The following is a 13,442-nucleotide window of genomic DNA, read 5'->3' on the forward strand; positions in this document are numbered from 1 at the left end:
GTCGGTCTTGGCGCTCATGGCGGGATGAGGCAACGTCAAGGAGACCACCAGCATGCACACTCTCTGTCATACATTCCAAGACCATGGCATCACTCAATCACGAGATGATTTACGACGAAAATGCGCGTCCCAAATGTATGAGCCCATTCAAGATTGAAGCTCACGATTATCTGTCTCAATGCAGCAATACCATCAACTCGGCTGAGGAGTTCAGGTCGCGTGATATTCTTTGCTTGAATCGTAGTACTCGTGAAAAGACCGATAGAACAGATGTTATTTCGCTTCATATAGCAAACTCAGTCTCTCCAATACAGCCTTCTGTCAATGATAAAGTTCCTACGGCAGCCATTCCATCAGGGAAGCGTGATAGGTACCGTTTCATATTCACCGACCCGTTCTCTTTTCGGTTTCTTCACATCGCCTTCAACTTTTGACTGACACTCAATGTCAAAGATTATGGGTCATTGCTCGCATCGAGGATATTTTCGAGCAGCAATTGGCCGCCATTGTTGCAAACAAGAACCATCTTGAGATTGACGTCAGTATGCGACCAAGGTCTGAAAGCGATAACGCACCAGCTTCGCGCCGTTTCAGATTTCCTGGAAGGTCTGAGAAAGATGCGTGGCGATACAGTTAGCGTGATATCGTGCCGCTGTATTGACTCGTTCTAACCATGGAAAGCTGTCATCATCCGCATTCTTGAGCTGTTACATGACGCGCTCGTAACAGATACAATCATCACGAAGAGGTTTTGAAGTGCCGTCACCCTATTATTGTTGACTAACTCCCGCTTTAGAGATATATACTACCGGGATCCTACACTTTTTTCGAAGCAGGCTGTTGTTGATCGATTCATTGATGATCTCGCTTACACGTTTGGCGTCTCTAGACTGCTTTTAAACGTCGTAATGCAACTCATAGCCAGGATTTCTAAATAGCGCTAACTTTGAACAAGACAGCAACGGCGAAAGGGCTCGTTGCCGGCAACTTTTCGATACACAGGAGCAACAGGGCTGTAGCAAATGGCAAGTTCGAGCGTGAGGTACGCAATCACTCGCCATAAGTCCACCGCAAGGACTAACGACTCAGGGTATGCTGATCTCAACATTGAAAGAGGATGATCTTATTGTCGTTGACTTCGCCCGGTGGGTTCTAGTAGTTGAGAAAGAGGTAAGAGCGCATAAATAATGGGAGGGACAATCTAATAAGCGAAGGCAACCTTCCGCTCTCTCGTTTCCTCGCCATTCTGGGCTCGTCTGTCTTCACATGGTTTGCTCGTAACGGTAGGTGGTTCACCTTGATTGCTGCTCATAATATCGAACATCTGTAGGGAAAAGGATACCCAGATCTTGCGACACGTCTGCTTCTTCGTTCAATCTGGTGTGGCTCCAGGCGCAATCACTGTACAGAGCTATCAATATATGGGCTCATGGACTACGATCCTGACGGTATGGAAATCATTTCCACTTACAAGCATGGCTCTATCGCGTTGTCTCACGAGAAATCTGGCCTTGAGCTGCCCTCCATTCAATGGCTGGGCCTCAACAGTCGGCAAATAGGGCTTCTAAGGAACGTTCACGAGAGTCGGGGACTGCTGAGGCTCACTGAACGAGACAGACGCAAAGCAACGCAAATGCTTCATCGCAAGGTGTTTACAGATATTGAGACTGAGTGGAGACGAGAGCTCCAGGTCATGTTATTTCTGAACATGAAGGCAGAGATACAATTGTTGGAGAGTTTGCCTGGCGGGCTGGCGGAGTGGTTGAGTGCCCACGAAATATGCTGAGAATGCGTTTGATCTAGGACTGACAGAACGCCTGATTGATAAATTGCTGTCCCAGTTCTTCTCCTATGCTGAACAGCTTAGATCCAACGATCCAGATTTTGGCATGAGGTAGTTCAACTTCTAGTCCTCGCTCAGTCAAGAAGAACCTCAATTATCCAAGCCTTAAAAAACCCTTTTGAAAAAGTAAAACGGTAGTCTCTCGTTACGTCCATAATTCATCTTTCCACGATAGTGTTGCATCATCACCATGGACTGGATCATGGACATATCAAGCAATGACCGAGGCACACATTGTAACGGCAAAATTCGCCCATAAAATGGCTTTAAACCACGCCGTTTCCTGAAGTGTCTTTTACACTCGGTTTTTTAAAGTAAGGAGAAGAAGAAGAAGAAGAAGAAGAAGAAGAGGAGGAGGAGGAGGAGGAGGAGGAGGAGGAGGAGGAGGAGGCACGCTCTTATTTAGCTCTCCACCGCTTTGACGTCCGATTCAAAAACATGCACCTTTGAGCACGGGTTCGGCCGGCCGCACAGGCACAGGGCTAGCTTGGGTGGGAAGGGGAGGGGGGTTAAGAAATATCTGCGTGGGAGGTTCTTGAGATCAGGGCAACTATTCTCTTTTCTTTACTCGTCTTCGTGTCTTCCCGAAGCCTGGCAGATGCGTAACGTGGTTGGCTAACCTGCGGTGCCTGCACGGTTTGGCCTTCTTGACACCGCTAACGAGGATACAGCAACGGTTTTGTGTGCACTAGGTATAGCGGATTCGCATCTGAGGCTCGTATCCGTCCATCCTAACGTCATCCTCTAGCAACGGATTCGTGACTGGAGTCCGACGGATGAGAATCGTCAGATTCATTTACAGTTCGTCAAGCCAGGGAATGGAGCTCTGAGCGCCCGCCTTTTCGACGGTTTTACCCGCCGCCCGGATTGCGAAGGCGATCGCGTCGTCTAACACGTCGGCTTCGTCTCCTACGTTCTCGCGTGCGGCTTCGGCAAGTTTGACCGCGAATGCACCCACAAAGGTGTCGCCGGCAGCGGTTGTGTCAACAACGGTGGCCTTTACGGCTGGCAGTCGTTTGCCGGGCTGTTTGTGGGAGGCTGCCGTGGCAGTTTGATAATAAACGCCCTCGGAACCGAGAGTTACGATTACGTTTTTTACGCCTTTCCCGATGAATTTCGCCGCGAGAGCATCCAAGTCAGAAGAAGATGAGACCGCGTCCGACGGTTGGCCGGAAACTATCGCGGCCTCGGTTTCATTCACGACGAGGTATGCCAGCTCAGGGAAGATGTCATCTGGGAGCTCCTGTGCTGGGGCGGGATTGAGGATGACTTGAGCTCCCTTTGCCCGTGCCAGCTTGATGTTGTGAAACACCTATCCATCGTCAGTTTGGTCAGCGGGTGTGTACCGTCGCCGATACTGACCACGTCTCGCGGCGTCTCCAACTGAAATATAGCAACGTGGCCAAAGTCATGGCCTTTCACAAGCTCCATCTCGGTGCTGATGCCAAAGTTGGCGCCCGCGGTGAACAGGATGCGGTTCTGGCCGGTACTCTGTTCGACTAGGATCACTGCGGTTCCGGTCTTGTGGTCTGAAAGAGTCCGCACACCCGACATATCGATACCATCGCGTGCCATGCTCTTGATCATCTGAGGCCCAAAGACATCGTCGCCAACAGCGCCAACCATTCGAACAACGACATGGGAGTCCAATGGGCCTGTTTTGCGCCGCGACGTTCGGGCTGCTGCGACGGCCTGATTAGCTCCTTTCCCTCCCCATCCCGTTTCAAACGACTTTGCCTGCAAAGTCTCCCCGCCTTCTGGTACGCGGGGTGTGACGGTGACCATGTCCACGTTCAAGCTTCCCAAGACCGTGATAACCGCCATGCTGTCGCTGAATCAGATCGCTCTGAGAAACTACAATTTGGCGCTAAAGGGATCAAATGAGCGACATCAAAGGTGTCTGATTTGGTGCGTGCTTTCATGGAACAGAGAGAGGAAAAGACAAGGAAGAACAAATGAAAATTGGGTAGAAATTATGACAGCTCTCGGCATTTGCCAAAGCGAGGTTTTGTGACCTCTTTCCGCGATCGGGGGCTATCTCAAACCTGCCAAACTCGAATGATCATTGATGTATACCTTTCCCCCCAGCCAAATAGAAAAAAATAATGGAATCCGCTATCGATGATGAGATTACGTCGATAAATTCAATCTACGGCGATGAAACCCTGGTGCTATCGTCCAGAGACCCTACGGTATGTCTCTTGCGATTGCCAGCCCACACATCAACCGTGCTGCGGTTAGAATTTCCGCGCGACTATCCGGACGCACCACCCTCAGTAGCAGGCATCGAGACCGTCGGAGATGACCTGCCAAAGGGCGCAGGTCACAAGATCCTGGAGCTCGTGAGAGATGTGCTTTCGAACGTGTACAAGCCAGGCGAAGCCTGCGTCTACGATTTGCTGGAGGACACGGGTGAGGCTCTGAGCCGTCATGCGCTGCTGTTGGGCAACGCCCCAGATGACGGTTCTCCAAACGTTTTGCAAGCGGCACAGCCCGCGGAAGAGGATCTCGGGCCGGAGCCTCCGTGGATTCTGTCAGATCCTATAAGTGAGAAGAAATCGGTCTTTGTGGGCCGTGCAGCTGTGGTGAATTCAACAGCGCAAGCTCAGCAATATCTCCGTCACCTTCTTCACACGGACAAGAAGGTCAGGAATGCAACGCACAACATCAACGCATGGAGAATTCAAGGTGTTAATGGCGTCACATACCAGGACTGTGACGACGACGGAGAGACGGCTGCTGGTGGAAGAGTGCTACACCTCATGCAGCTGATGGACGTTTGGAACGTTATGGTGGTTGTCACAAGATGGTACGGCGGCATCCTGCTTGGACCCGACAGATTCAGGCTCATCAATTCCGCCGCAAGAGACGCCCTTGTCAAGGCAGGGTTCAGCCACGAGGCGGAGAGTGGAAGCAAGAAGAAGAGTAAGAAGTAATTGGGGAAATAGAATTGATTGTTATTAGCTCACGTACGCTGGAAGGGGCCGAGCGAGGATACCGCTCCATTCAAGCCTGGAGTCTGTTTCGATTTCGTTTTGGTATCGACGCTGGGAATAGTTACCGGCGACATTGAATGGCTTTTTGTCCCCTCCGAGAGCCCAATTCGCCAATGTTGCTACCAAGATGATGCCCGTTGCTGCCCAGCAACTCCACTGCTCATATGCAGTAAGAGGCAGCAGCATAGGTAGTCGCGGGGACTGAAGCATGTATTTTTCGTGAAGCACGACGCTTGCCACCAACACTGTCGTCGAGAAGACAGCGCATAGAAGCTCTAGGACGGCAATGACACGTCTCGAACTTCTCTTCGCGTCATATTTCGACCATGAATCTGGCCGAATACATGTCCACAGTCCAAACGTAGCTGCAACTACGGCGGCAACGTCAAATTTTCCGAGTATTGATCTACTGGTCAGTGGTGAGAAAATATTATCCCTGCTGATGCTGGTCTGTACATGATATCCGTCGGCATTGTCCACAGTCATACACGTTTGGGATCGTGTGTGCCTACCAGCCCATCGAACTGTGGTGAAGCCACATACGGCTCCAGCGAAAACCATAACCCCCCACGTCTTCACCAAATATCGTGCTTTGCTCATGTGCAAAGCAGGTGACCAGCATAACAAGGCTGGGATGGAGGCAGCCACCTCGCTGAGAATAAACCATGATCCAATGGTGTCTAGGTCCCAGGGTCGCGATGAATTCTTTGTTGCCAAAAGGACAAATGAATGTATGACAATGGTTGACACCCGAGTCATTAATGCAGCAAGCGCAGCTTTCGTGGCCCAGGATTTGTTTGGTGAGAACAGGACGACGAGCAGTAGTACCGTGGTGTTTAAGCGCGGCAGAGTTGAATACGTCGGCGTAAGCGTCGTGACGCAAATTCCCTCAGAAGTGCTCGACATCGTCTCTTCTTCCACAGAGGAAACCGGAGTCAAAAAATTTGATCAAAGGCACCTCATACATAGATGTCTCGTTATATCGTACATACTAGGCAACCATCTTTGTTTTCAAGCCACTAGCTAAATACGGTGATGCTATTTCTTTGTGCCTTTGCAGTTCACGATGGCTATGCATGCGCCTCTCACCAAAAACGAGCATAACACAAGAGAATCCAGGTGTTTTTATTTTCGTGTTTGTGCTTCTTATGAGCCTTTAGCGCAGGAGATAAACGTCTGGATCAATTTCTTTAGCATCCCGTCTGACACAGCTTCATTTTTTTCTAGAATCTGGTTGTTTCAGCCTCACAGACATCCCGAGTCATGTAAATCACCGGTTTCTCGTAGCGTGGTTCTTAGGAGTTATAGTGATGTCACTTGACGTCGTGACTCAGTTTCACGAATTTTACGAGGTGTTTTCTGGGCAAGATAAAGACGGTCGAAGCCATGAGTCCTAGGTGAGGCCGTTATTACTATGGTCTAATTTGCGGAGATCGTACGGAGGTACGTGGGCTGCATTTCTCAAGTTGAGCCGGAGCATCCATGTTTCGTGCGATATGAAAACAAATTAGCCATGCACTCAAACGCATCTGTGGTATAGATTTGCGACGACGGTGATATTTATCTTGAGAACTACGCACGCAAGGGCGGCTGGAGGTATGAAAGCTGGGGAGAGCAGACATGTTCTGTCACCGTCTTGTCGTATCAAAGAGGCGTTGAGCTCGTCGTTTCTTCGCGAAATCCAACCTAAATAGCGTCGACTCATGTGTCAAGAAAGACACTTGGACGAAGTGTAGGGTAAGACTTTGTCAACGAAGGGAGACGTACGACGCGCACATCCTCGATAGCTTACAACAATTGTGACAAACGTACGGTAGGAGGAAAAAAAAGGTCATCTATCGTGAGAGGCGGCGGCCTGTCTGAGCGTCCGAATGCAATACAAACGGTATTGCTTTTCGAAAAAGTCCCGATGCATTGCTTCTCATTACAGCTATTGCGCGCTGCATGCGAAGAAATTTTCTTTTTCTTCCCGGGCGAAGGAAATTTTTCGGATCTGTCAATCTCATGACACCGAAAGAGTTTTTGCTTGTTCAAGCGGAGATGTGATTTTCCGACGAGACCGGCGGCTATGAGAACTGAAAATTTGACTGATGCCATGATTGTGGAGATCACAGCGTGAACGCCAAAGAAAGAAAGGAAAAGAAAAAAATTTTTTTTTTTCTGCTTTGTACTGTCGTCGCCGAAGTGGAGAGGTAGCGAGATGATCCCGATCTCACGAACGCGTCTCCGGACGAACCAATGGAGCCAGCTTTGCAACGCGGCCGGTGTGGAATTTGTTAGAAGCCAAAACATGTCGGTGACGCCCACAGACGAGTTGACCGGGACGAGTGTCCAGTCAGTGGAGATGATGGAGCGTCAAAGGACGCGTTCAAACGCGTTCGCGCACACGTTCATCACGGTTTGACACCTGCCACCACGTACGACAGTTGCAAAGACCGCAGCCGAAGCACGCATAGTGGTAAGAGCTCAGACGGGACAACGGATGGGCGGCTTATGGTGGAGGTTTCTAGCAAGATTCAGCGCAGCAGCAAGGCTTTTAGCAGATGGTCTAAGGCCCAGGTGAGACCTCTGGGCGCGTAATTGGCGTCTCTGCAAAGAAAAATCGAGCCAGCCTTCCCCGCCACTTTGCACCGGCCGCGGCTTCAAAGGGGCATAGCATCTCGCTTTGTGTTTCCTTTACGCCCATGTGTAGAGCTCATGGTGACGATCTTCGGGCGTTGACCGGCACGCAACAGGCTTAGTGTTTCAAGTCCCCAAATATGGACCGTACTTGATGACGATGACGGCTTGGCCGTCTCTCCACTTTGACGCGGCTTTGACTGAGCAGAGATACGGCTGTGGACGAGCGTGCTGACATTGATTGCCCTCTGACTTGGCCTCCGGGCCAATCTTGAATCGAAAGGCCGTAACTGTCAAATCAAAGCTCCTGAAGGGCGGCTGCGCACGCGAGCCCAGCACGCGAGGATCAGAAATAGAGCCCGGTTGGCGTGATCACGCCCAGGCTTTTTCCACAGACGCGGTTTCAAGCGGACGTTCCCGGCCTACACATGGCCTGGTCGCAAGCAATTGTTCACTACTTCGAGCAGCTGGAAGTGAAGCGACGAGGGTGAGGGAGGGTCGCCGGGCAGTGATGCATTGAGCCGAACAACCCTGCGCGTATCACGCCCGCAATCACCACAAAAGTACTAGGTCTGCCTTCAACGGGCGGAGGCGTTTTAGTCGAGATACATGAGAATCCTACGTCGTCGTGTTCGCAAATGACTACAATTTTTTTTCTTTTGGCGCGACAAACTTGGAGCACAGCGGGTCTGGGTGGGATCTTCGTAACAGATCTCTGCGAATAGTGTCTAGGAGCGCTCGTGCGTCGTTGAACACGGAGACTCGCATTCTTATCGTTTAGGCTGTCCGGAAGCTTATTCAGAATCTGCCACGGGAGCTGGAGGTCATGGCGACCGTATCGATCAAGGTGTAATGACAAGCTACTTAATGCTTATTGTGCTCATTGCGTACGAGGAAATAAAAACGGGGGGCGGGACCCTTCAGCCTGGCTTCACGAGTGCAACAAAAGGGGAAAACAAAAAAAAAAAAAAATCTAGATCTGCGAGAACGAGACGCCTCGTTCGGGTTGCTGTCGAAATCGTTCACATGCAGTCGCGAGTATCCGCGTTCGCGTTCTGAAGCCCTGAGGCTCAGTACGTGTCTGAACGGTTTAGCTCGCAGTCGGTGGAGCAACAATATTAGGGTTCAGAAGAGCAATTAGACTTTGCACGGGCACACGACAGCGCAACACGAGATGTCGGTGTGTGGAATGAGCTCATAAAGCATCGACGACGTGAAAGTGGTCGACGCCGACGTGCAGCGTTGTGGAGCGGAGTGGAGGTGGAGAGAAGTAGGACCTGTCACGTCGTGAACAATCCGCGCGCGTACGTTTGAAGCGAACGAACCACGGATCGGATTTGCAGGGAGAAATTTGCTGTGGTCCAGGCATCGGACGGGCAGCGGTGATGGGTTCCTGCTGCAGCGCTGGTAAGGCCAGGGGCCGGAATTGAGCAGCGCCTTCGCTCTGGCGAAATGGAGGCGGCCAGGACGCACAGTGCTCGCAGATCCCAGACAATTTCGCAGCTCAAGGAAGACCCAAGTTTGATTTGTGGAGAGCTCGGACGAGCAGAGCGCGCGGCCTGGATGGGCAATTCGGGCTCGCCCTGGGGCTGGAGAGGACGGACGGACTGATGCAGAGACGGGTGAGAAAGCAAGAAATATAGCGTGTAGCGGCGACGCGATTGGCGGGCGGCGGCCTAGCAGCAGATTCATGTAGATGCAGTTTGCAGCAATGAGAGGGCGGCCATGACCTGAATAGAAACGGTCGTCCATGTCAGCCCCCTCTTTTGCTGATGGATCCTGTCGCAAAGCCGCAGCGCAGCCAGACAGCCGGGCACGCCATCCCGCGGGCGAGGCAGGCGGTTGATGATCGAAATCGCGTCGTGCGTCGCGCCAGACGTGTCGAAGCGACCGACGAGCCCGAACGTGCGGCCGGATGGGGCAACGTCGAACGCGTCTCCGCCAGGTGGTGCGGTACAGACGCAATTTGGCCGTGGGAGAGGACAAAACGTGTTGCACGAGACGCCTCGCCGGCGGAGATGAGGCTCGTCGAGCAGGGCGGCATGAAGGGCGCCGTGAAGGAGGACGGTCGTCCTTGTGGCACGGGGCAGACGGCGGGAAACGGAGCGACAGGTGGAGAGCAGCGGTAGCAGCATCTGTGTCGGCAGGCTGTGGAATGGGCACGCCGACAAGAGCTCCGTCCTGGATGCCGACAGCTGAGTCGGTGACGGGAGGTGGTGACACGGCGGTTGTGTGCGCGTGTGCGCGTACGCATGTGTGTGAGTGTGAGTGTGTGCGTGAGTGCGAGAGAGTGGGCGTGGGCGTGAATGTGAGAGACTCTGTGTCTCCTCTCCTCTCTGCCTCCCTCGACGTCTCTCTCCGTCTCGCCATCGCCCTCGCTCTGCAGTCTCTGGCTGTCTCTCCGTCTCTGTGTCTCTCTCTCGCCCGCTCTCTGTCTGGTGGAGCGCGCGTGCGTGTGCCCGTCGGACTCCCGTCCCCAGCATCAGCACCGGCGCCGGCACCAACACCAAGCACCAGCTCCAGCACGACCAGCACGACCCAAGCACCAAAACACCAGGCCAGCAGCAGCCGTGAGCTAGCGCGTTTCCTTGCAGTTGCACGCACAACACGCCGCTGGGCAGGAATCCATGCCTTGAAGCTTCAGCTTGCCGGCGATGCGCCACACGACCTGTGTCTGAATCCCGGCTGATTGGTCTGTTCGAACCACTTTTGCCAAAAAGCCAGCCGATGCTCTGGCAGGGGTCGCACTTGGCCGCCATGCTCCAAACCTTTCTCACCACTCGTTCATTACCTTACTCTTCCCTCGTCTCTTCTTCCTCCTACCCTCTCCACCTCGAATCCATGGAGCTGTGAGCGTTGGATTGGAGACGTATAACTGTGTGCTCGATTCATTTCTGTTTCGGCACATTTGCAGTGTACCCTCCCCTTATTCCTCCTCGAGCTCTCTCCCGCCGCCTCCTCTTCTCCCTTTCCCTACATTCGACCATCCCCTCCGGTCGAATAAGAAGAGACGTCTCTCCTCCATTCCTCCATCCCCGAGCCTCTTCGAACAGCCTCCTCCTCCCCTTCTCCTCCTCCTTCTCCTTCTCCAGTCTCTGCACACCTGAGGCTGCCTCGAGTCGCTGCCGCCGGTCGGACCTAGGGAGAACCTGGAAGCCTGTGCCCTCATTTGCTCCGTCAGACTCGTGACGTCGTGAGACGGCATCCGCCACCACGCCTTCTTCTCTCTCAAAGTCAAGAAAGAAGCATTGTTGAGCTGTTCTAGCATCAATTGGTACGTTTATACCCGCTGGTGTGCTGTCCCCTCTCACCCCTTCGATCCTCGTCGCCGCCTTAGCATTCTCGCAAACATTTGCTCCCTATTTCGCCCTCGCACCCGACCGTGCTGCAATCCGGACCTCGAACATGCCCACATGTGCCAGCTTCCGCTCTGCACATGTGGGCTATACATCATTTGTCTCACGCTCGAGCAACCTCAAAAAGAACACTGGGTTTGGACGCCCGTGATTTGTGTGCACCAACCCACAAGGCGGGGTCTTGGATGAGCAAACACTATTCTCTGTGTTCTTCCAGCCCTTGGCACGCCTTCGCATCCGCAAAGCCAGTGTTTTGGCATCATGTCGCCTGTGGAAGACTGGCGGGGAAGGCTGCCGTCGTGCGTAGGCAGTGCTGCGTCTCTCGAGAGACGGGCCTAATTGGCCGTCCTCCGCAATTTTTTCTAGACCACACCGACACTCGAAGGATTATTGAACCCTCTCGCTCGGCTCTGCAGTGGCACGGTTCTTCATTGCTTGTCTTGATTATTGGGGCCTCGTTTGACTAACGCTGTCTTCTAGATTTGCATTCAACTGCAATTTCACGACGGCAGTCCTTTTGCCCACACAACAAAAGGCCGCGTTCGAACTGCAGTTGCTTGGAAGTACTTTCAACCTTCTCGAGCCTCCTCATTGCTTCGTCTACCCCGGCGCGTACGGCATTGGCCACGGTGGACACGTTTGCTCGTGCTCTGCCTTGTCTCGTCTAACCAAGTCGTGCGGAACGATTTGGCAAATCCGCTGGCTTTGCATTCTTGACCATTTCTCTTGATGCAATTCGACGCCCGTGGACATCCATTTCTTCGTTTCTAAACATATCACGCTCCTTTAAACCTAATTGTCTAATTCGCAAGGTGAAACGTTTTGTCCTTGCATGCTGGCTCGTGCCAAACGCTAATTGCCTTCCTACAGCTTCTGTCTCTGATCGCTTCATACCGGGCATCGCAGAAGACCCTTTCACCAACCAACTTTATTCGATCTTTGCACGCGTCCGCTTCGGACAGACCACTCTTTGGTTTTGTTTACTCGAACCCCACACTCATTTCATCGTCTTTCCAGGTGAAGACTATTCCACTCATTCAAAAAGCGACACAATGTCGTATCCGCAAATGCAACACTCCCGTTTCGGGCCGTGTGACAGCTTTTTCGTTCAGAACGATGAGGACGTATACACTATAGCAGAGCGCAACAGGGAACGGGCGCGTGCCGTTGCCAAAGTCGCCCATCGTCAGTTGGGCCAAAAGCTGTCCGAACTGACCGCTCTCGAATACCAAGAGGACGTCTTGGATCACATGGAATTCATGGAAGCAAGTTTTTTTTTCTGCCTGTGGGCTCAACGAGAATGTACTTGACTAACGTCTGATAGAACGAGACCATGCCTGACGTGAATTCAATTGACATCCAGACGGAGATTCAGTGGTACATGCGACCATATCTGCTAGATTTCCTCATCGAGGCTCACGCTGCTTTCCAATTGCTGCCCGACACGTTCTTTCTCGCTGTTAATCTCCTGGACCGCTATTGCTCTCGACGTGTTGTCTACAAGCGACACTACCAGCTCGTGGGATGTGCAGCGCTGCTGATCGCTGCCAAGTACGGCGACAAGAAAGAGAAGGTGCCAACTGTGCGAGAACTTCGTGCCATGTGCTGTCAGCTTTATGACGAAGACATGTTCATTCAAATGGAATGGCATGTGCTTCAAACCCTCAACTGGATTATCGGACACCCAACCATCGACGCTTTCTTGCAAATTGCCTTGGAGGAGGATCCGTGCGAGGCCGACATGGAACTGCAGCACATGACCTGGTATCTCTGTGAATTGGCTCTGTTTCACAGGGAGTTTGTTTCGGTTCGACCGTCCGTTCTTGCACGTTCCGCACTTGCCCTCGCCAGATGTATCCTAGGCCGTCCGCAATCGAAAGACGTGACATGGGCCGGACGTTACGAATCTTCCATCGTCCTCAGCTTAGCGAATCATCTCCCACAGCCATCCCAGGTTTTGTCTCGGAAGTACAGCTCGATTACCTTCTCGTCCGTCGCTCAAACGGTCGAGTACTTCTTGCAAGCTCAACGACAACAGCTCACCCCCGAACCGACGATTCAAACACCACAGGAACCTAAAGTGGAAGCCAACTCGACCATGTTCTCGTCGCCACACACTCCCCAGAAGAGTTATGGCTCTGCTACAGTTCAATATGGTTGCCTAACGCCTCCGATCACGCCGGAGAATGAGATGTTCGTTCACGTTGGATACAACAAGCAGGCGCAATTCACACCGCCCGCGTACTCGCCAACCCCAACGCCGACGTCACATCCCCACACGTCCAATGCATCGCTCCCGCGATATGAACACCAACAGTACTTACATCCACATCACGTATGAGCGCAGTTAAAATACTCCTGCAGCCCCTACTCGATGTTCACCAGACCAATAATCTCGGTCTTGACTCAATTGGCACACTCCGTCTGGACTGTGCCACTGTATCACAATAAATCCGAGCGGCTGAGCGTTTTGATATCTTTTTTTTATTTTTTTTTTTTATTTCAAACTGCATTTGCAAGCGTTGCCATTATGATCCCCTTAATTGTCTAATTTCATTTGTTAAAGAGAAAACACAGACACACCGCATCCGTAACGATGTTTGGTTTTCGAGGGGTATTGCACAGGCA

At 52.2% G+C, this 13,442-nt stretch overlaps 6 protein-coding genes across 6 annotated transcripts; 4 read left to right on the forward strand and 2 right to left on the reverse strand.

Moving 5' to 3' along the window:
- Positions 1–83: 83 nt before the first annotated feature.
- PV09_02175 (uncharacterized protein) lies at positions 84–1,786 on the forward strand (the record flags this gene model as incomplete). Its single annotated transcript, XM_016355178.1, has 8 exons — positions 84–370; positions 454–632; positions 682–748; positions 797–905; positions 956–1,042; positions 1,090–1,170; positions 1,215–1,283; positions 1,331–1,786. The coding sequence occupies 8 exons, from the start codon at positions 84–86 to the stop codon at positions 1,784–1,786; spliced, it is 1,335 nt and encodes a 444-aa protein (XP_016217194.1).
- A 427-nt stretch (positions 1,787–2,213) lies between these two features.
- PV09_02176 (ribokinase) lies at positions 2,214–3,808 on the reverse strand. The gene is made up of 2 exons (XM_016355179.1): positions 3,206–3,808; positions 2,214–3,155 (listed from the first exon to the last, which is right to left on the reverse strand). The coding sequence occupies exons 1-2, from the start codon at positions 3,665–3,667 to the stop codon at positions 2,640–2,642; spliced, it is 978 nt and encodes a 325-aa protein (XP_016217195.1). The 5' UTR covers positions 3,668–3,808; the 3' UTR covers positions 2,214–2,639.
- On the forward strand, positions 3,713–5,114 carry PV09_02177 (uncharacterized protein). The gene has a single exon (XM_016355180.1). The coding sequence runs from the start codon at positions 3,949–3,951 to the stop codon at positions 4,777–4,779; it is 831 nt and encodes a 276-aa protein (XP_016217196.1). The 5' UTR covers positions 3,713–3,948; the 3' UTR covers positions 4,780–5,114.
- Positions 4,804–6,869, reverse strand: PV09_02178 (uncharacterized protein; the record flags this gene model as incomplete). The annotated part of the gene is made up of 1 exon (XM_016355181.1): positions 4,804–6,869. The coding sequence occupies exon 1, from the start codon at positions 5,743–5,745 to the stop codon at positions 4,804–4,806; it is 942 nt and encodes a 313-aa protein (XP_016217197.1). The 5' UTR covers positions 5,746–6,869.
- A 4,025-nt stretch (positions 6,870–10,894) lies between these two features.
- On the forward strand, positions 10,895–11,281 carry PV09_02179 (uncharacterized protein; the record flags this gene model as incomplete). The annotated part of the gene is made up of 1 exon (XM_016355182.1): positions 10,895–11,281. The coding sequence occupies one exon, from the start codon at positions 10,895–10,897 to the stop codon at positions 11,279–11,281; it is 387 nt and encodes a 128-aa protein (XP_016217198.1).
- Positions 11,282–11,866: 585 nt separating this feature from the next.
- Positions 11,867–13,155, forward strand: PV09_02180 (uncharacterized protein; the record flags this gene model as incomplete). Its single annotated transcript, XM_016355183.1, has 2 exons — positions 11,867–12,079; positions 12,139–13,155. The coding sequence occupies 2 exons, from the start codon at positions 11,867–11,869 to the stop codon at positions 13,153–13,155; spliced, it is 1,230 nt and encodes a 409-aa protein (XP_016217199.1).
- Positions 13,156–13,442: the final 287 nt, after the last annotated feature.

Source organism: Verruconis gallopava, assembly GCF_000836295.1.
Source record: "Verruconis gallopava strain CBS 43764 unplaced genomic scaffold supercont1.5, whole genome shotgun sequence".
Classification (NCBI taxonomy): domain Eukaryota; kingdom Fungi; phylum Ascomycota; class Dothideomycetes; order Venturiales; family Sympoventuriaceae; genus Verruconis; species Verruconis gallopava.